The sequence below is a fragment of the Lepisosteus platostomus genome, chromosome 4, assembly GCF_059453375.1.
Source record: "Lepisosteus platostomus isolate fLepPlt1 chromosome 4, fLepPlt1.hap1, whole genome shotgun sequence".
NCBI classification, from domain to species: Eukaryota; Metazoa; Chordata; class Actinopteri; order Semionotiformes; family Lepisosteidae; genus Lepisosteus; species Lepisosteus platostomus.
Window position 1 is genome coordinate 64,729,895 of NC_142614.1, and position 23,596 is coordinate 64,753,490.

At 35.2% G+C, this 23,596-nt stretch overlaps 1 protein-coding gene across 1 annotated transcript in view; it reads left to right on the forward strand.

The window, feature by feature from the left end:
- LOC148673604 (paralemmin-1-like) overlaps nucleotides 1–23,596 on the forward strand; it is a 90,995-nt gene that overhangs the window by 21,007 nt on the left and 46,392 nt on the right. Inside the window, exon 3 of the mRNA XM_088630247.1 lies at nucleotides 11,841–11,886. Coding sequence (XP_088486373.1) covers nucleotides 11,841–11,886 — 46 coding nt within the window. The remainder of the gene's footprint in view (nucleotides 1–11,840; nucleotides 11,887–23,596) is intronic.

Sequence of the window (23,596 nt, forward strand, 5' to 3'; positions counted from 1 at the left end):
AAAAATTATCCCACAAGTCTTGGAGTTTGGAGTACAATACTGTAACAGTTTATATAAACAAATTAACCAAATGCATTGGAAATATTATTTTACAGAAAATAAAATAGCATTGATAGCTATTTTAATATGGTTGTGGTGGTGTTACTGTATCAAAAGAGATGAAGGAAATGGTGAAATAAAAATAGTACACATTGATTTGGAAGCAATTTGTGGACAGCGAATGACAGGCTTCTTCATGCAAATTATTTACTGCATTGATAGAGACCTGCAGTGGCCGCTAACTCAAGACTTTGTAAGGGATTCTAGGAAACAGATGAATGATTTGTTTATTGAAGTTATTGCCGTTTTATTTGGGAATACATTTTTGGCTTGTTACAGAGGAATTGTGTTTAACATTGCTGCCTCACAGCACTAAGTCGTGGGGTTCACTTACTGGGGTGTTATCTGCGTGGAATTGAATATGTTCTCCCTGTGTTTACCTGGGTTTCCTCTGGGTGTTTTAGTTTCCTATCACAATCCAAAGACATACTGGTAGGTTAATTGGCTTATGGATGAATCGGTCCCGGTGTGAGGGTTGTGTATGTTGGTATCTGTTTGTGCCCTGCCGCTTCCCTGCCAGGTTGTATCTTGCCTTGGTACTGTACAGTATATCCACCACAGCACTGTACTGGATAAGGAGGTTAGAAAATGGATGGATGAGTTGGCTTTTGAAGAAAAAAACGTTTTTGAACAGTATTTTATTAAAGTATACAGTACATCTAAAACCAGTATGTCTATATGTTGTTAAGAAAGGGTTCTGTTGTTTTCAAACCAGATTTGTCTTCTGAAAAACCCAAATGTGATCAATAATTTATATACAAATTTATGGAAATCCCTTAATGAAGTTATGATCTATACATAAATCAATTGCATATTACAGCTCCAGTACTAGAAATCACATTTCTATTGGGTCGAAGCAAGCCTTTTGGCTAAGGATAACACCTAGTAAGTAACAGGTTTTAATGTGCCAGGACACATTACAGTACATTACAGAACAGTAAAATGGGCCTATATTAGGTCTTTCTGAGGGAAGCAAACTCAAAAAAATTGCTGTTGTTGGTACTCACACAAAGATTTTCACTGTTCTTGCTGGTATTCTAGCTTGTTACACTTACAGTATACAGTATCTTATAATTTGGAATTAAATGAAGGATATGTGCAGTTTCCAATCAAGAGCTTTGAACATTTATTATTCAGATACATGGCAAGCTAAATTGGAAGATGAATATGTACTATAGTTTGCTTGCAATTCTCGTGTGTTTTATTTTTGCATTGAAAAATAACAAACATTTCTAAAGTTATGAAAATGTGCACAGAAACTTTAACTCTCATTCTATTAATAGCCCAATAGCTCCTTCTAATGTTCATTAATTACATAAGTTTTTTATCAGTTTTTTTGTGCATCAGTTTACAAAAACAGGCTGAATTAAGGTGACTTGACAGAGAAATCATGATTTACTGAGGCACTTTTTTACTTATCAAAATGAGATTTATGGAAACTGTAGTAGAGCTAGCTTAATCAAAGAGACACATGTTTAATAATGTACTTTTGTTTATTAGCAACAACACCAACAGCCACAGGGCAAAGATTTATTAATTTAGATCTTTGCAAGCTGTAATACCAGACAACAGGTATGATATACTGTAATCCTAGGTTAATTTATTAGCTTGACACATCCTAAGGTGCTAACAAATTAATAGAAACCTTAACTCAAATGAAAAATAGATGTTGAAATAGAAGTAAGTTGTTTAAGCAGCATCTCAACACCGGGGTCACTGTCTCCTACATTCTATCCTTGATGCACTTAGATTCCTTCCAATGGATATACGTGAGCTGCCAGGCATTTCCCCTCTCTGAGCTGATGTCAGCCAATAAGACAATTTATGCCCAGGCCAAACAGTACAATTTCCATATCTAAATCTTCCATCATATTTTACAGTTTTAATACACTGTATCATTCCAGCCACAGTAAGTTCAAGGATTTTAGAATTCGTGCAATAAAATAGTATTTGTTTCCCCCATAAATACATCAAACTAAAACCAGAACTTCAGTTCGGTTTATTTATCTCAGCATGGTTTTATGATAAAATAGAAAACAAAAACCACAATATTTGTGTTGTTCCATTTTTTTTCTTCATTTTTGCCAGATTTTCAAGGACATACAATGTTGACTTATAAATTGTTGGTCTCTTGACTGCCTATAACTCAAAAAGAACACTGCATTCATTGATAGAGTTCACTGGCGTGTTCTGGTCTGAGTAACAGGGGTTCTTAGAAAGTCCTTTTGCATAACTGTCCAAGAAAATACAAATACAATAATGGGGAATTTCCATTTTTTTAGCAAAAGCGAGGCCTCATACTGGCAAAACGACAACATAGGAAAATAAATCCCCCACTGAGAAGGAAAGTACTAAAATCTCTGCTTTGCAAAATATTAAGACCATGGCTTTTAAGACTTCAGCTAGCCAGTAAGCCCAGCCCCAGTGCACAAATATAAATAAAACCCGACTTGAAGCTAGCTTACAAGGAATTTCCTGAAGAGCAGGGATGAGTAATTCCAGTCCTTGATAGATGCAAGGGCATCTAGCTTTCATTCCTCGAATTTTAATTACCTAACTGGGCTCTGTTTTTATCCCCCTTTTTTCATTTTAGCCTTGAACAGTTGCTTATTGAAAAACACCTGAAAACCGGTATAACTGAAGAAGTCATCTCTCAAGAAGTGGAGAAGCCCATATCTTCATTTATGAAGTTCAGTCAAACTCTATGAAAGACAGAGAAAAGGTGCCATTAGAATAGAGAGCTTTAATGGGGTAACTGGCCTGGCTTTGTAGATCAACAACCCGTCTATAAGAGGAGAGGTCTTGGACCATGACCCCACTAACGAGGGATGAGCCAGGGGGGATCTGTAAGGTTGAACAAGGGGTAGAGGGGAGTGAAAATGGAATATAAAACATATTAATGAAGCAAAGGGAAGGAAAATGGTTTCATGTCAGCAACAGTGATGTACTCTAATTAGGACTGTGCCACAAGGGGGTCTTAAATAAGTGATACCTAACTAATAATTAATATTTTTAAATTCTTCTTAATGCAGTTGCCATTTATGCTTCACTGCATGACATCATTTGCACTGGTGTTAGCGTTTTTTTACAGAAATTTTTTACACAATTTTCTTATTTTCATTTGGAAGACATTTTGAAACTTTAATAATGAAAATATTTTCCTGGCATGACACTCGGAGATCCATACCTTTTCTAATTTCTGCCGTCATTACAGGTTCATTGTTTCCAGATGCCCGCTTCTTAACGTTCTTAACTCTCAGTTCCAATTCATGCTAGAAATTAAAATGGAAAATCAAGAAATGCAACAACAGCCAAGATGGAATTATTTTTAAGAGGGGCAAATGAACGGGGGCAACGAGCAGCTGTCAGCTTTTACGCAGTCTGATGAAATCAGGATTTATTGGTGATTTTTAGAAATCTCAGGCCGGTTTATTATTTATATATACAAAATATAGATACGTTATTAAAATATATTAAATAATAATCAGCACCTTAATCTGTAAAATCTATTTCCTTTCACAAAATCTTTCACACTATGTTTTACAATGTTTTACAATTTATCATCAGAGAAAGACCACATCCTCACATTTAAGGTTGCCACTCTTTTTACTAGTGCAGTTGTTTAATATTGTGCATTTTATCCCAGAAGATCCCAGACAATTTCACATGTTGGAGGGGACCAACTGCATCTGCCCCTGAACTGCAACATCCACCTGGTAGATGAACAAGAGCCATAATACACCAGCAGCATCACTTCACAGCAAGTCTGGTAGAGTAGTGAATTTGCCAATTGAATTAAAGGGAATCTTTAGGGAGGCTACTGTAGGTGTACAAGCCCAGAGTTGAATTTAGCTAGGATACCAGGTTAACACCCCTACTCTTAAGAACAATATAATTGCATTATTATCTCCTGTCATGTCCAATGCAAAAGTCATTAAAATAACTTAAGTTTTAGAAACGTGTAAGATGTTATTCTAGTATTCTTTATTTTCATGTTTCGGTACTACAGCCCTTTCAGTTTCTGCTTCTCTTCCCAACTGTTTGCTTTAGGTGTTTATTACTACTATATTACTACTGTAACTTTACTGTATTACAACTTTATTACTTGTATGTTCTCCCTGTGTTCACATAAGTGATTGGGTTTCCTCCCACAGTCCAAAGACATACTGGTATGTTGATTGACTTCTGGGAAAATTGGCCCTGGTCTGTGCGTGCTCTGTGATGGGGTGGCATCCCATCCAGGATGTATCCTGCCTTGCACCTGAAGCTTGTTGGGATAGGTTCCAGGTACCCTGCGACTGTTTTTTAATAAAGCGTTTAGAAAATGGATGGATATAATAAATATATCTAGATATAAATAATTGGGATTGTTCTTGATATTTTTTATATTATATATTCTAAATATTCCTGTTTTTTAAAGAACCATTTGGAAAGTTTGGAAAACAGCTTATCCAAAAATCAAAACCCCTAGTTACAATTTCTAAACTGACTCTTTTATTTTTAAATATGGAGAGATACAGTAGCAATATTTAATATTTAATAGCAATATTTGAAAACAATCTTTCAAAACAATCAGGTTATCTGGACAACTACATACAAACTGCTTTCATAGCAAAAATGTAGAAAATGTGTTAATGTTAAGCTTTTGGAACTCAAGCAAAAGTCAAGATTCATATAGTTATCTCAGTCATAAAGTTGATATATGACTATATGACTGAGATTACTATACTATATAAAGTCTAAGAATGCTGCTCAACTTTATGGTAGGCTTTAACTCACTTATACATTTAGAAATATAAAAAATGGACATTTCACTTTATACTTGTTACGATGCGTAGGTCAGGACCCTATGCAGATGGTAAAATCATGAAGAGACTGGAGAAGGGAGAACAGGGAAACACGACAGGATCAGGATGGGATAACTGACGGGGGGGCGTGACGGCAGTTTTTCCGGTGCTCGGGGGGCGTGGCACAGGCGAACAAGTCCTGAAGTCCAAAACTATCCAGAAAGGAAAACCAGGAAGCAGTCCAAAAGTCCATAGCCGGGAGATCCATCCGAAACAAAAACTAGACAAGGATAAAAACCGCAACGGGATCCGGTGCAGGGAGAAGGAATGAAAATGGGATGACTGTGTCAGGACGGCATTAAGAAGCCTATGCCCTCAAGTCGCCTCTTCCAATGCAGAGTAGCTTCGGCAGTAGCGAGGGTGCCCGCCTTGAACAAGGAAGGGCAGGATCAGAGGCAGGTGCACATAATCAACTAAAATGTGAAAGCGCCCTTAAGAGGAGAGATTACGATCGTGACAATACTGAAACAACACATTTGCTTGTTTGGCTTGGACATGCTATTTGGCATAAAGGTACAGTAGTCTGAGGTTCTCATGCGCTCATTTCTGTGCAGTGCTGAAACTGTTATATCCGCTACACATTCTTGTCTCTTATTCTGATTTGGGCATCTTCCAGACTCTAGTCTTAGTTTTTGCTTTGCCAATAATTCTTTAAAAGTTTTTTCCTCTAAAAGCAGGTTTGACCAGCTACCTCTGAAATTATTTTTTGTCCCCAATGCTTTTTGAACAAAACACTGTACACGTGTGCAATCAAAACCACCTCTTCCTGAGCATTTATACAGAAATATAAATCAGACATGTGAATGCACAGGTGGTACTGTATATGAGTCAAATTGTAATCATTATACATTTTATATCATAGTGAAATATACTGGGTTAGTTCATGATTCTTCGGAACAGCTGTATTTTAAACCAACTGAAAAACCAACTGACAAATACAGTTTGTCCAGCTTCTCTTTGGAAAAACAAGTAGTATACTTCTAGTAGATATTGTTTAATATAATTTAATAATATATCCCGCCTTGCGACTGTTGCTTACCAGGATAGGTTCCTGCTTCCTCACAACCCTGTACTAGATAAAGTGGTTAGAAAATGGGTGGATAGTTGGAATGCAGTCACTAGTGCCAGTCCTGGACAGACATACTGGGACATGCTCCAGAACAGTTTTGTTTCCTCTAAAACACACACAGGCTAGTGTATTGTTGTTGGCTGTAAACATCAGGCACACCAAATGTCATCTGGCACTATGCATTGAGAAAACTGTTACAAAGCTCACACAAAGCCTTATTCATAAAACATAAGAACTCATTCAAATGACATTAATCAGTACCTACATGTCTTCATCTGAGGCTCCTACCCCTTGCAGGTTTTCACTGGACCTGTATGTAACATGGTTTTACACCTGGAAGAAGAACATAAAACCAATGCACGGTCCTGGGTCCTCCTAGTCCGACCCTGGCACCATTTTCCTGCTACTCCTGATGTGTCTTGGAGTTCTGCCCTGTGACGCAAGTACAATGTTACATAGGCAAAGTGCTGAAAAGGACAAGACTGCAACAAAGAAAAAGAATACAATTATATGGTTTATTATCTACATGTATATAAAAAGTGACAGTTGGTGTGACAATTTTGTTTGTACAAATTGGTATGTGATGTCTTTCATTTTGCATGCTGTAGAGAAGAAAATCACACACCCATCTGGGACTGAAAATCCGTTCCAAGTCTCTCGTTTAAATATAATAAGCCTCATAATGAGCTTCTTATGAATTCTGATACAAATAGATTTTCAGTAGATTCAGTGTGACAGTTCTTCTTCAGCCTATAATTTATTTTTCATCATTTGTTTTAGGATTCTCAGAGTGATTCATCATCTTCTTACCTTTAACTTGATCAATTAGTTTTTTTTTTTAGAACAAATACTAAAATGGAAATGTGTTAAAACCATGATATTAGTCATGTGTTGGAAACAGGAAGCAATGGTCTATGGTAATAATACTTAAATAATTCAACCTCACTTCTTGTGAAAGGGGGTCCCTTAATATGTAAAAGGATTATTTAAAAGAATATTTAACGCCAGTCTCTATTCATACTGGTATAATATTATTAAATATGTGTTTTTCCATTTTCCCATGAACAACCCTGAACATGGACAATTTTTCTTTAATGGTTGAATTTATATAGCTCATTCATATTCTTTTCTGCTTGTACAATACTCTAGTGGTAGAAATAATAATAAAACAAGATGAATAACAAACACTGTACATTAGTCCTTCTTTTATTGATTACCCACCATATCTTAATGAAGCTATTGCACATGACTCAGAGCAGAAAGCTGAAGATTTTTAAAAAGGCAATTTCTGATTCTCTAAGAGTAACTGGCATATTGTAAATGTACTGTAAGTGTTGCGAGTAGAACTCCCCAGACACCCCATATTCCTTATTACAGCTTTAAAGCATGGCTTTTAAAGACAGCAGTTATTGCCCTCTTGCCTAGTGTTGACTGTTGCAGCCTGCCAATGTTAAAGTCTGCCTCTTCCATAGAAGCTAATTTTGGCTTACATAATTTACTCCTGATAGGTATTTTCCTATATCCAGGTATTAAATCATTATACGACAATCTCTTTCTTTTCCACTCCCTATCTTATTCTCTAAATGTTAAACAAAAAATACTTGGTAAACAGAATATTTTTACAGCATAATCTGTATAATTACAACATAAGAGCATACCAAGCATTCAAAAGCTCTCTGGGAAAAAGCTTTTGAGATGATACAGTAAATGTCTTCAAGGCAGCAATTACTAAACAAAAAAAATATTTCAAGATCAAAATAATATAAAAGCCTACTACAATCCAATAACATTTCCATTGTATATCTGTATGTAAATGCTGGAAGAGTCTCGGAACGTGTTGAGAATCTGTGTGAGAGTGATATTAAACATATCACAGTCCTTGCTGACACATCCCAGAGACAGTAAAAATACTTTAAATGGAATGATCAGATAGTGCCCCTTTGTACCCAAAATATTGCAGCTAAAAATATCCCATTCACATTTAGTAAAATAATTGGTACCATCTCTAAGGAATTATTTTTGAAAAATACTTTTCATGTGGGTTTAAAAAATAGTACACAATGCTTATATTGTCTATACACAAGATTGCCGTAACATAATGTGATAATTTTTCCAGGACGTTTTTATGAATTCCTCAGAGCATTTCAGCACGAAGGCACACTTCAGACAGGCTAGCGTGCCTTTTTCCTTATAAGGACTTTTTATGTCCCTGCACAGGAGAGAGCCGGGCAGGAGAGAGTCAGCGGGAAGGAGACAGCAGGAGTGCATTAGGGAGCCTGAAAATCAGCTATTGGCCCATGTACAGTTTCCCTTGAGTCCTTTGACTGTGAAAATGAATCAAAATTAACAAGGTGTCTGGGTTGTGGAGCCAGAGCTTTAGCAGCAGGTCCAGAAGCATGTAGTATGTTCAGAGAGGAAAAATATGGGAATAAAAGTTTTGTTTCAAATTGTTTACTCTGCATAGAAACAAAATCAACTACTGTTCTCTTTGTTTAATGTTAAATGAGTTGTAGTTCTCACATTCAAATTTATTATGAACAATCCCTGGTTTATTTTCATTTGAGTTTACGTAAGCAACTGAGCACGTCTCTTGCATAATGGGAGATGTCCTATTGCACATTTGACAGGAGAAACACAATGTTAACAAAATAGTATAAATGTATAGTTTAAACAATATACAGTATTACAGGTGAAACATCTCAGCTACTTTTATACATTATCAGGTTTTTCAGTTTGCATCCTGGAATTCTACGTACTCTTTTTTGATTACTTGCTATGTGAAATATTTCAGAGCGAAACACATTTGAAGAACATCTGAAACCTGATTTCAATTAAGCATTCTGGGAGCAAAATTAGCATTCCAGAATGCCCTAAAATCTATTCCTGGACAGAAAGCTGTGGAATGTTGATGTTTTCCTAACTTTTTTTTTTCACAAACGTCAGCAGCTGTGAATGTTAAGTTATTTATTATTCTTGAGTGGTTTTAATAGAAGATGTAAATTTAAGGAAAATCAACATCTGAGGACCATACAAACATAAGACCCATATCAAAATACCATAAAATAGAAAACAGTACTGTCTATTGCAATTTACCATCATATATATTGTATGAAAGTGTATTAGTACTACAGTGAAAAAATACTTTCATATCTTATTATAATGAGATGTATTGTGTAAAAAATAAACCAATGTGTAAAAGCATATTTTCTGTGTTCCATTTTATAACTTTTGAAACTACAACTCAATTACAATTTGTGACATAACTGCCATTATTATGGCAAGTATCTGCCATTATAATTAACTGTATTCAATATTGTTTATGATTAAGTCTGTAGGGGCTTGTAATATTCAGATAAATGCCAACACCAAACAAGAGGCAAATTATTTGAGTGTGTTGAAATTAAAAACCACACTAGTTTTATGGAAATGATTTATCTAACCTGTTGGATTGTTTTGCATTGTTTATGAAATATTCAAGTGATTTAATCTATTATTTATTGCAAATTGTTTAAATGGAAATCAATTTTATTTAAATCCAGTGCGTGTGCAGGTACTGTAGACATACTGTACACAAAAGCATTATTCTAGCTTCAGCGATACATGTCCGTTTTTTAGTAAGAGCACAAGAAATGTTACAAATGGGAGGAGCTCTTTCATATTGTAACACATACAGCCAACATTGCAGGTTGTGCAAGCCGGCTTGCCAGCGCGGTGACGTCACCACCCTTCCCTGTGAATAGCAGGGACCTCAGCCGCCGGGCTGAGGGGAGATCTCCCTTTAGCTCAGCTGGCTTGTTCCCTGTTGAGTTACTGTATGTCAGAGGACAGGGTTCAAACCCCTAGTGGTGGGGGGCTGACCTGAGGCGGCAGCAGTGAGGGCGCATACCCACGTAAACCGGAAAGTGCTATAATATCATCTAGTGTGTTTGGTACTTTGTGGCTAACTGGGTCCAAGGATCTCATATAGCTGTTTCTTGAAGGAGACCAGAGAATAAGCTTCAGCAGCATGGCTGGGTAGCTTGTTCAACTCTCCAATAACTCTTTAAAGAAGTTCCTCTCGTTCTTGGTTTTGAATGCACTTCCACTTAGTTTCCACTTGTGACTTCTGGTTCATGTTTCACTGTTTATTCTGGGTTGAGTTTGTCTTTAACTTTGAGGTTTTTGAATAGTTAAAAAAGGTTCCCTCATAGTCTTCTTTGTTCAAGACTAAAAAGGTTCAGTTCAGCCTGTCAGTGTAATATATTAATTTAAGCCCCAGAATGTATCTAGTCACTCTGTTTTGGATGAATTCCAGAGCAGCAATATTTATTGTAATGGGGTGACCACATTTGTACACAATATTCCAGATGAGATCTTACTAGTTTATTATCAATTAACAATAATAATTCTAACATAAAGTGATATAAATTCTAAGCTTTTAATTATAAATCCTTATGTTTTGTTTTCATTTTGTTGCTTTTTCCACATTGTCTAGGAGATGTAAAGATTGTGTTTTTTCCACAAACAGCCTCTTCAAGGTCAGTGTTTCTCATATTTGTAGTAACAATTAGCTAATTTTCTTCTGACCTACTGTACAATGAGGACTCCCCAAAAATGTTTATTTTGGTGCATGCATGCAAAACCACACACCTAAATATTTTCTTCACTCTACAAGGTGTTTGCCCAGTCTTAATCCTTCTATCTTTCTATCATTTGCAAACGTGTCTAGCCAAACTATGCCAGATTCTAGATAACTATTAAAAAATAGTAGAAACATGGTCCAAATACAGGTCCCTGTAGAACTCCATTAATTAATTACATTACCCCAACTTCACCATTTATATTCATTCTCTGCTTTCTATCTACCAACTAGTTCTCTATTCAAATGTTTCTATGATCTGCTGGTTTGGTAATTGGAATCTGAGCAGAAAGAACAAACTGGGTAGTTGTTCAATGAATTTCCGCCCTCAGAGCGCAGATACAGATTTCCCAATTAAAAAAACAGATTCAAGTTCTCATTTATGTCTATGGCCATAACCTTTCTCAACAGCTGATTCTCTTGTTCATGTTTATGTGTAGTGTTTGTGTTTTCTTTATATTGTCTACTGCTGTAAAACATTTTGCCCCCTGGGTTTAATAAAGACACTCTCTCTCACTGAAGCCTTAATGCCTGTAATTTAAAAATTAATATTTTATGTGAAACTTCGTCAAAAAACTTAATTAAATACAGTACACATTATGATACTCTGTGTGTCTCCTTTACTGTTTTTTTTTGTTTAAAGTACTCTAACCAGAGGTTTGTTTCTGCTGTAAAGACCATAGAAGACATTGTGTTGCCCACCACCTATAACATAACATAAGCAAGGAATCACAAGGTGTTTGAAATGTTGTTATTGTTCCTAAATGTAATTTAGTTACTCCTTTTTACAGTTTAAGAACTCTAAAATGGTTCTTTACCTTCCAATGCCACTGAAAATGTTAGACCTGTGCCCTCCAACCCCAGCTGCAGAGGAGGAGCATTGAGCCTTAAGACGTCAAAGAAAAAAATTACAATCATGCTAGCTATCCCTCTACTCAGCTGCTTTGCAGTGCACATACATGGCTTATGACAGCAGGAGCAGAGAGAATGCAGGCAGCTTTACAGGCTGAAAGCAGGCACCCAGCCAGTGAATGAAATGATCCTTCCTTCAGCACAGTGCCTCAAACTGACTGGATACTCCACAGATGAGAAGTGACTTCAGGCTCTTTCACTGGCTCACTCACTGACTCTCACTCGCTGACTCCACCAGGACAGCTACTGTTTCTCCATTTGTGACTACCTTTCTTCTGTGTGTCCTTCTTTTTAGGATGGCAGAGGCTGAACTGCATAAGGAAAGGCTCCAAGCCCTGGCAGTAAGTCAATGTTTTTTTTTCTTTTCTCTGTTCGTTTTTCTTGGAATAGTTCTTTTGGATGACTGAGATTGAGAGCCAGTGATTCAGCACGAGATGAACCATTTCTCTCCTGACTAATCAATGGGAATTTATGACTGTTCCATTTGAGCACCATGGGTCTGTGTGTCACATTTAGTGCATAAAAGAACATGCTGTACATTGCTTTGGTGAAATAGTGCTTGTTGATTAAAATAAAGGGAAGGCAGTTAATTTGTTGTTTTTCTTAACTTTGCTATTCTTAACTGTTTTCTATTTGCAAAGTCTAAAATCTATCCGAGCTAACCTACCTTTTAATTATTCTGTATAAAGAAGACAAAATGTTATTTAGAACTTTTGCAATTTAAAACAATAAAGTTGTGCAAACATTAGAAAACATGATGATCTATAAAATATCCAAATATCTTAAGTGTGGATTACCGGATGGGCAAAAAAACCTTTTGACATTCAGTATTTTTACCAAAATACTGTACATGTTCCGCAGGGTTGAGACTTTTCATGTGTCAAAAAGACATTTAGTCTTAAGTTTACATGATTCCTTCTGCTTTCATTTAACTTTTGGGATTCTAAGAAGTTATGAGTTCTGTTATCAATTAAGCAGTGAATGCTAGCTTCTGGGATTATTGAATGCTCAAATTTAAGGAAGATAATGTTAAAGGTTAACTGTGGAAACAGAATACTACTGCAAGTTGCTACTACTAGCAGAGAAAAAAAAACTCTCTTCCCTACTGTTAGTTGGGCGGAAACATAAGAGAAGGAAATGATCATTATATGTAAGATGAAGGAACATCAAGTCATGGCCATGACTTAATTTTAGCAAACCAGAATATGACAAATTATAAACTGCATGTGATACACAGCCAGATATTTGAAATTGTGTGTTCAAAGGCAAAGCTTTTTAGCACAATTCAAAATAACCCTGTGAGCAGTGCTGTAAAAAAAAAAGTAAAAGTGCCCCCCTAACATGAAAATGCCTCTTTTTAAGGAGATTTCTCTGTGATGCCCAGTTCTGTTCTGTCTCATGCTTGCCACTTTCCTATATTTTATAAGGAGAAGAAACATACTGTAGCTTGAAAGCTTTTAACTTATTTCCATTACACGTACAGGTAGAATAAGGTAATACTAATGGATTTTTTTCTTATCGAATTAGTCTAAGTAAGCATCTTGTTTTTATTACAGCTGTTTGAGCTAAGGAAGTGGGAAAACTTAGTTTTCCTTTTTTTTTTGGAAGCTTCTTTAGGGAGGAAATGCCAAATATGGCATGAAGATATAGTCAATGAGTCAATAAATAGTTGTCCTGCTTGGAAACCACAAACATCACAAACAGCCCCTAGTGAATGAGTAAAGATGTAAAAGGGCACAAGCAGAAAAAATGCTTTCAAAGGCACATGGCAGTCTAATTTTTAGGTTAACTGTTGTAGGAAGTGAAATTTAAATTAATTAACCAGAGATTCAGAAATTTAACCTATTGTTTGGGCCACTTAGATTATGTTGTATAATCTAATAATTAGCTGGGATAAGGAAAGTTAAAAAACAGGCTTCAAATTTGAATGTTCTATTTATACATGGATAGGTACAATGTACAATTCATGGATTGTGAGCTACTGTACATCATTCCTTGTTCCATTGTTTTTTTTCTCATTTGACCTCAAATGTAAATAATTTACAGTGTCCGAACACACAGCAACAAAAAATAGCAGAAAGCATAGTTCTATAAAGATTTTTCAGGAAGATTGTTAACATACTAAAGAAACAAGAAATTAGCTATTCATTCATTTTTTTAATTTCTTTTGTACAGACAATAGTGGGTCAGTGGAGATAAAGGTTCTGCTGATATTCTGTATGAGAGGATTCAATCCATTGAATCACTGTGTGTGTTTAAACGTAGAGAATCATATGGAGTTCAGTTCAGCTGTTTTAAATGTGGTTACACGTGGCTTTCAACAATATCAGTAATGCACCATTGTTCACTTGAATGTAGAAATGCAAGACCATAATTTCAACAGCTCATCTGCAGATCTGCAATTGGTAGAAATAGTGAAGGTGCATAATTGAATAGGTATTGTTGTTCATGCCAATAAAATTATATTTTAAGTCACATATATTTTTAGATTTTTTATGTGTAGTCAGTGCAAACTTAATTTCAGTCAGTCTGTCCAATGGATATTAAAGATTTCAAATAATTAAATAAGAAATCAATTTCTGATAAAAAAAATCATAACAATAATATTTTTCTCCCTATTTGTTAATCCAGACACTAGTCAGCACTGTATAGAAAATGTTGAGCTTGCCTTATTTTATTGCTGTTTTATGGCTTTTTTACCAGTCTGTTTTTCTGAACTGAATCAACCCCCACCCCTAATATAAATTATTACTGCACATCAAACGAGGAAAGCGAAACCAAAATTTTGATCTTAACTCCGATTTTGCCAACTCTGAGGAACTGAAGGCAATGAAATAACAAACCATAGTAAAATGCTAACCAGTAAGACTGTCTTGGTGATCTGCAAAGATGAAGTTTATTTGTGATTTTCTCACATTGCTGTAGTGTTTAAATGCTTTTCTAATCCCACTTTTCCTTCATGGGGTTATGCCTTTTAGTTAGGTTGGCTTCTGTTTCAAGGCCTCATAACCACAGAGCTGAAGACTAACATTGCCTTACTGAGTAAGCTCTGGCCAACTTCTGTCCGCGGGTTTTTGCTTCAGCCAATGAATGAGCGGGCTGCTGTTACTCAGACTGAGCCTTATGAGAGCGGCTCGATAATTGCAGAGGCCTCCGTTTTGATACACCAGGAATCTGGGCCCAAGAGCTGCTCTGGCTGCATTCTCATGTGTTTACACAGATGACTCCAATTCCAGGGCTGCCCCCCCTCCCTCCCTTCACACGCAGTTCCATTTATCTTGATTGGGGGGGGGGGACATTTACAGGACGGTTAATTTTAGCAGCAACTGCTTTGGCTGTAACTTCCACCCTCATGCATGGGGGCTGGGCCACAAAGTGGGAAATCAGAAGAGGCACGGCAACGTCCTCAGGTTTCTTTCTCGCGTAACGGTTGTGAGAATACGCAAGCATGTTGTAAAGGAATGCGGGTTATTGTCCATCTCCTCCCCAGACCTCTTACCCTCCCCTTCCCCTTCACATGAATAGTCATCAGCTGGCCAGCGTGGGAGTGCATTTATAATAGCTTGAAGATGCCAAAGAAGCCAAGTCATCAAAAAGGCACATTACAATCCAAAATGCCTTTTAAAACTGGCCTTGCATCTAAATGTCATTTTATAAATATTGCCTTCTTAAAAGGCATTCCCTCTTAAATGTACTACAGTTGTGCACATTACAATGAATAATGCCGTATATGGGGCCTTAAAGTTGGCACAGTATTGTTTTTAAAATTCTGTTATCTTTATTTTTTTAAATATCAAAAGATTTCGCATTACACAATTTGAGAATACAATGTTCTTTATTTGCAACTTACTGTACAATGGATTGCTTAAAGCACAATAGAGTTGATATACAGTAATTATTACAGTACAAGCTATAAAAATATACTTTATTCCTATAGAGGCAGTAAAAATATATATATTGAATCTGTAACCAATGTATACTGACGCATATCCCCACTCAAACATATTTACAGAATATTGAAGTTCATCATAGAAATGCAGAGAAAATTTTTATTCCATAATGCCACATGGTTCCTCTCACATACTGGGCCATGACAGCTTAGGTTACATTGGTTCATGGTTCAGAAGTGATTTTTTAACACCTGCAAACATCACGTGACCACTTTAGGGAGTGTTAACATAGCAGAGATGCCCAAGGCACTGTAATAATAAATTTAGCCTCTGCAAGATTGTGTTGTTCTCATACCAATTGTTGTGTGCTTTCTATTTTGATAAAATTTCAATAATGTTAAAATATTTAATAAAAATGTTACACATCTTTAAGATAAATAACAAGTTCATCTACTGTAAGTGTAAGTTGGTTACAAAAGATCCTTGTTGTATTAGACGTTTGTGAATACTAATAGCCAAGCAATATACAAAACAATATCAAACCTTTCTTGAGTGTTTTTCACATCACTTCTTTTTAGTGCGGGTTAGTATTTAATAATGCTAGAAATTATTTGAACAGGCTAGTCCACATAATTTTACATGTAAAAATTTCAGCAATATCTAAACAATAAGATGTTTTTAAAAAATCTAACAGCTAATCATATGCTCATAAATAGCTATGGAATTGTTTACTATTGGTTGTAAGAGGTGTGTCATGGTGGCGCAGTAGTTAGCACTTCTGCTATGCATTTCTGAGGCCCGGGGTTCATTTCTGGACATGGAACGCGTGTAGTTTGTACTGTATGTTTTCTCTGTGTTCACATGGCTTTCCTCTGGGTACTCTGGCTTTCTTCCACATTCTAAAGATTAGGCTTCTGGGAAAAAATAGGCTTCTGGGAAAATTGGCCCTTGTGTGAGTATATCTGTGTCTGTGTTTGTGTCTGGTGTGCCCTGTGATGGACTGGTGTCCCATCCAGAGTGCCCATTGCTTATCAAGATAGGTTCCAGATCCCCTGCAAACCTGAATTTAATGAATTAGTTAGAAGATGGATGGATATACAGTATCTGTATTTGTACTTTACTTGTAAGAAAGAAGTGCTCCAAATTCTGAATAAAGAGTTCAAGTCTATATTATGAGTGTTGGATTTAATGTTCCACACAATATATTCAAACAGGCATTAAGTGATGTCACTACATGTGTTTACATACATGTTTCTGGCCTTGACTGGCCTTTAGGGTACAGCTGTTAGAGTTTTTTTCTTAGAGAATTATGATGTTGTAATTACAGGTTGTGAATTCTCCTGTAAAGTGGCCTAATGCATCCTTTCTGGTAGTTTTATTCAAAGTAGGATTTGTCTGAACTGAATAAATAAAAATATTCCATTGTTGAGTCTTCTGCACTAGCTTACTGCAGTGTCTTACATTAGTTTTAAGTTGGTTGTTCTGATTTTTTTTTCTGTTAACAGCTTTGACTCATGCTAGTAATCATGAAATGTAGTTTAGATGGAGTTGGTCTCTCTTTTGGTTGTGCAGGTTTGTTGTGTTCAGTTTGTTTTCCCATTCTCAGCTTTAGTAACCCTTGGTGTGATAAATACAGTAGTTCTTTGCTGAGTTGCTTAGGCCTGATTTAATGGCAAACGCTAGATGATAATATCAGGTACTAATGCTGTGTACTTTATTGATAAGTAACAGACCTCCTGGATAAAAATCTCACTACTTGAATATTACCTAAACCGTAGCTGCCCAGTTTGCAGAACTACTGTATATTATTTTCATGCTAAAAATAAAAGAACTTTAATCACTTTCTCTGACTCTAGAACCATTTGCTTTAGGATGTCTTTTACAAAGCATGTATGTGCTATTTATTGCTAAATGCAGATAACTACACATATAAAATTATTCTGCAAAATAATAATCTTTTTCTAGAGTCTTTTATAAAGCCAATGAAAGGAACATTTCAAGTTGCTGTTCCTGTACAAGTTGAGGAAAAAGCAGATCTGCTTATTGAATTGTTTGTGCCTCAGTTTGGAGTTTTATAATTGCATGGTTTACGCTTCTTTAAATGTCATTTTTTAAATAGGTCTTAAGTACCTCATATAAAAGTCTTATTCATTATGAGCACTTGCTTCTCCCCAAAGTGGTGCTCAGGTTTTTTTGTAATCAAAGTTTTATTTTTCTTGGACATTCAATTTCAATATATCATTTTAGATCAGTTTCCTACATAAGCAGTTAAATATGTAGCTGTGAGAGAGTGGTAGGTTCAGACAAGGTGGAGACTGTTGTAAGAACTGCATTCCCCAGAAGACAATGAAGGAGTGACTTGTTGACCTTTCACAGTAGCCCAGGCAAGAACAGACACATCATGTTTTGTTAGCATGTGTCATCATTGATAAAATGAGAATTTTGAATGTAGGATTGTGTACTGGGTGTATATTCTCTGAAAGCTCTTGTTCTGTCTAACGTTTGGCATTATTGGATGTATTATGCATCATTATCTGTTTCTGTCAAGAATATTGCTGTGCATACTGTTTCTACTAAGAAATTTCATTTAAAAAACCATAAAAGCACAAAATACAAGGAAACTATGTACATTATCTTTATGTTTTGTATCATGATATCATATCATACTGATGAAAAATATATAAAGTAGTGTTTAGTAATTGTAAATTATAACAGGCTTATTTTATCATTTGAACAGCAATATCTGTTACTCTGCTACTTTGTTATATACTAGAATATATACAAAATGTATACATTATGGTTATATCATTCAGTAATAAGCAGTAATAGTGTGAGGATCTGCTAAGATCAAGTAGCTCTTGCCCTTGGGCAGTCAATGTCCCAAAGATTTTGAGAGTTATCTTAATGCGCAGAGACCTGGAATAGAGAAATGTCAACTAGTATCAATTAAGAGAACAAGCTGCTTCAATTACAAGATTCAGTGCAGAGAGATAGGTAGCTGCCAAGTTTGAACGAGAATCTTGGTTTTAAAATTAAATGCATACTTAATGTCCCTAAAACAACTTAGTATTAAAATATTAGTTATATGATCTTTTATTCTACACTTTTTAAGACTTATGTTTTAAATTTGTTGCCGTTTTCATTACATTGAAGATACTGTACAGGTTAAAGCATATACAGTACTATAACATTACAAAAGCCAAACCAGAACTTATTTGTGAAAAGGGTAATATCTTCATCACTTCATCCTTGAGTTCTGTTTTAAAGAAATGAAAGAACTTACATCTGTTTAAAAATACAACAGAGTTGAGAGGAAATATAATAAAATAAAAACAAGAAATGCTATCAAACAACACGCAGAATAAGGAATGGACTTATCAAAAATATCACGCCTTTTATTCATAATGAAAATTGTTCCATGACGCAACAGCAAATTCAGAAAGTCGGACCCTCATTAAAATATTACAGCCCCTGACAAATGTTGTACTTCGTAATCTGAGAGATGCAATACTTTTGGATATAGATGTATGCACTACAGTTTACACATTCACAGTACAATTAATACATGTTAATTTAAATCAATATAACCTTAAAAACCTTAACTATAAACTGTATGTACTGTAGCTGAAAGAAGTGTTACCTGCTGAAGTAGTTGTTTACAATACACTGGTTTTATAAGGTTCCTTTAAAGGGCTTCCATTCTTAGAAAGCATGCTGAGAATGCAATGAATGTCTGTCTCCACATTTTTTTAAAACGATTGGTGAACTACAGTATAGAGGAAAAACACATCACCTCTGAAAGCTTGTTTGTTGAAAGTCAGTAGCTTCTACAAGTCTGAAATGTCTTAATAGGAAAAATGGAAATGTTGTAAACATTCAGTGAAGCTTTTTGTTATTTGTTTTATAGTCTTTTTTTCAGGATAACAAGAGAATGTTTGCCATATGTGGATGATAATAGCTCCCAGACATTCATATTTCACTCATTGTTTGTCAAAGGGTAAATAATGCTGTACACATTAATCTTGGCATTCCTCTGTGTTGTGTAACATTTTTATTTATACTACAAAAAGTATTTTGGATGTTATATTTTTCCAACTCAAAAATAGAACATATTTACCATGAAGTTGCACTAAAAGTATTTTTACTTTTACTTTGGCAATACAGATTACTGTGATTTTAATTCTAAAGCCCTTAGGATATATTTTGCTTGGAAACTAAAATTACAGTATGTGTTTGATGTGAAACTGTACAAATGAGGCTTGTCGTCTGCAAGGTGTGCATTGCAAAAGATGCTATATTAATTTTTGCTTTGAAAGATGCATATTTTAGGGACAATAACTAATGGAACAATGTGAACAAAGCTTTCTCAGATTAATGTCAAAGTATTTAAAAATGTGTTCAGGTAGCAATTTAATCTAATTTCATATAAATAGCCCAAAACTCTACCATGTAACATTTGGCTTTTCAAAACTCTTGCTTTACAGAAACCCGGAAATTGTTTTCTCCACTGTAAATCTCTGTCACACCTTGGAATGCTTGTCAACTCAGGCAGGCTGCACTCAGTTGCTGTTAAAACCGAAGTTATTTTAATGTTTTCTTCCTTATTAGCAGTATGTTTCCAAATAACAGCTGCAGACTTCAGTACTCATAAAAAACGTCTGCTCCGTCTTTCAAAGACCTTTGCCCAGCCTACTGCACATGAAATGTTTGGTAGCTTATCCAACTCTTACACAACAGACAAATATTTTCCACTATTGTAATTGTAATGTACTTGTTTACTTTTAATTTCCAGGAATCCTTTGTGAAATCCTTTATGAAAGATTGTCCTAAAACGATCACTTCTAATAACAACAGTTAAGATTTGAGAAATTTCAAGTTCAGTGTACCTCAAATATATTTTTAGGATGTATTCGTTTGAGCTCAGTAACTGATAATGACATAGTCAAACTAATTGAAGCATGCCATTGCAATTCCTTTTCTCTATCCTTATTGCTTGGGGTCATGTGGTCTGATTTACTAAAACTAAGTCAGAGTACAGTATGTTAATGATATTATATTGTGAAATCATCAAATGAAAGCCATAAGTGTATAGCTTCAGACATTTTTTAACTGCAGAACCCAGAAAAAAACATAAACATGCTTTTCTTTTTATGTTAATTGACTCTCGGGGACTCTATGTCATTAACCTTGGGGTTATATTCTATACTTCGTAAGTGAGAGTGTTAAGAAAATTTGATATGCTTTCTGAAGCATATTTTATTTTTAAGGCATATTTTAGCTGGTCATTATATAAATCATCCATGTTTCTGAAAACAAAAAATGTATTTGTTTTATGTAATGGTTATACAAGAACTGAACACTGCTATACTGCTTTGCTTCACAAAGAATGATGTAAATATTTTGTAGTTCCTAAACACTAGATCACTATTTTGTTAGAATACTAAAAAAACAATATGCTGTACCGTATAAGTGTATTATTTATATGTCAGAGAATATTACATTACTTTACATTTATATCTTACTTTTTTTAACAATTCTTTTAATTTATCTTTGGTTAGAAGGTAAAAAAGAATCATTCTAAACTTACATTATGAAGGGAACTAAATGACACTGCTCTGAGATGGCTGGAACTCCACTTACCCATATGAATATCACATGTGGAAATCATTACTCTATAAAGCAGATACAAGGCACAAAATAACATTCAGTACTGTTATTTAATGCAAATATCCTAAAATGCAAATTTTACATTACTTTACACACTTACCGCAACAATGTAAACAAGTTAGTAATGCGTTCCTTCAATATACAATATGATTCTAATCTAAATGAAGGAATAAACTCTATAGCGGCCTCAAAGAAACCAGACACAGATGGTGTGTGATTAAAGTCAACATGGATGACATTATGCTATTCTATTGAGTGTGAAAACACCACACAGCTGGATGCATCATGTTGGCATTCAGTTAAAAGGAACCATAACGAATGGTAATCTGGTTCCATATTGATTTGCATGGTTGTTTACTTTTTTCTTTTGGCATTTGCTATGTATTTAATATGTCACATTTTAGTCAACTCCTACCAAGCATCTGTGAATATAATTTAATGTAGAATTAGCTTCTAGAAATGCAATTTATTTTGTTTTATCTGTATTAAGAACATGGAAAGAGAAGAACTGATACAAATGAGAAGAAACCATTCAGCCTATTTAGTTAGTACAGTAGGTAATAAATCTAAGGATCTCATCCAGCTGTTTCTTGAGGGAAGCTACAGTAGGTTATCCGCTTCAACAACATTTCTGGGTAGTTTGTTCTGTACTCCCACAACCCTTTGGGTTGACTGTGTTAATGAATTTGAAGATTTTGTCCTCCATAATCTTCTACATTCAAGTTTAAAAAGCTCATTTCTGTTAGCCTGTCTGCGTGGGATATTCCTTTAAGCCCAAAAATGTTTGCTTTATATATTGATTCCCCATATTGTCTAAAAGATGTAAAAGATCTGTCAACTTAAAACGTTTACATTAGGTCTTTTTCGTGAGCTTCTTCTAACGTTTTCCATGTTGTATTTGTAGTTTGTTTCTACTACCTGCATGGAGAAATGTGCCCTTGTATATTGCATATTAAAGTGACCTTCCAGGTAATTGTCCAGTTTTATCAACAATGTTCCATCTAATTTTTCTATAAGGATGCTGACACGCAAATTGTCAAAGATTAAAACACCATGGGTTAATTAAGACTTTTTTCTTAAAGGTTCGTTACAAAGAAATAATAAACAAATTAAACAATTATCTGAAATAATCACACAGATTTGATTTCCTATTATTTAAGTGATTATACTGAATAAATTGAAGTATAAACACAAAGAGAAGTAATATGCACTATGAAGAAAGTAATAAAACCTTTCACCAGCTAAATTGTAACTTACAGTATAAAAGAGTCATCTACTGCATTACTGCATGTGCTCTCCAGTGGTTTTAATAAGCATCTGGGTACGTGGGCAAAGAGCACCACCATACTATATTTTAAATGATTCATTTCCTGAATCTGTACTCTGTACAGAAATCCACAAATAAAACTTGTGATACTGTACACTGGAATGCAAATGTCTTGGGATTTTGCACATGTTCAGGAGGTCCAATTCTTTTATGTTATGAACATCAGTTATTTACTCAAAGCCTTCACTACAATTTTCTACTACTATGGGGAATGTGATGGGTATTAATAAAGCACACTTCACATGGGAAGAAACAAGACTTGTGGTTAAGTGGTCTTTAAAATTGATCACATTGATCAGAATCTTCAAAAGCTTGGCAACAGCTATGTAATGTAAAAAACTGTATACTGTATATGAACAACAAATATGAAGTGCTGTAGTACCTAAACCATCACATCTCTCAATCAAATCTATTTGATTAATTCTCAGGTGTTCCACATAATTAACATAGTTTTCTTCTCTCTACACATCAAAGGTAACACCATACTTTTTTACTGCAAAATACAGATCTGTCAGGATAAAATATTATCTTTAAAAAAAGGCTACTTTGTGTTTCTTCAAAGTATTTCAAAATACTTTTAAAGAACAGGAAACATTCACTTAAAAAGTGGAACAATCCAAAATGTCTCAGAGTTTTGTACAGTGATGTAATTAACTATCTTTTTAAGATACCCATCTTAGTATGTAAATACCCATCAGAACTAAGGTATAATACCTTTACGTGACCTCTGTATTTGTAATAGTATCACAGTTACTCAACTCTTGGAAGACAGACTGAGATCCCCATGCCAGACAACTGTTTTGGCATAGCAGGTTAAGGGCTCATTTGTGGCATGTGGATCAGATGCTAAGAGGTATGCCACTGATGGCATTTCAAATCTGAAGTCCATCCACTTACGTTACATTGGTGCTGGGGTGTGGATTTATCAAATTGATGCTTAGGAGTTCCTGATTGTGCTCCAGACTTCAGAGGGGGTGAGTGTAAAAAGGAGGTTGCTAAATTGGTATCTCTCCTCTAAGAGTACTCAAACTCCCTTCCCCAAGTGAAAGACATTTTAGAATAGCCGTTTTTGGGGGCCGTGTGTATCAGGCACTTAGAGTGCCTTTGGAGGCAGTTTGAATCTGAAGTACAACCACATATCTTATATCAAAATGTCTGTGTATGTAA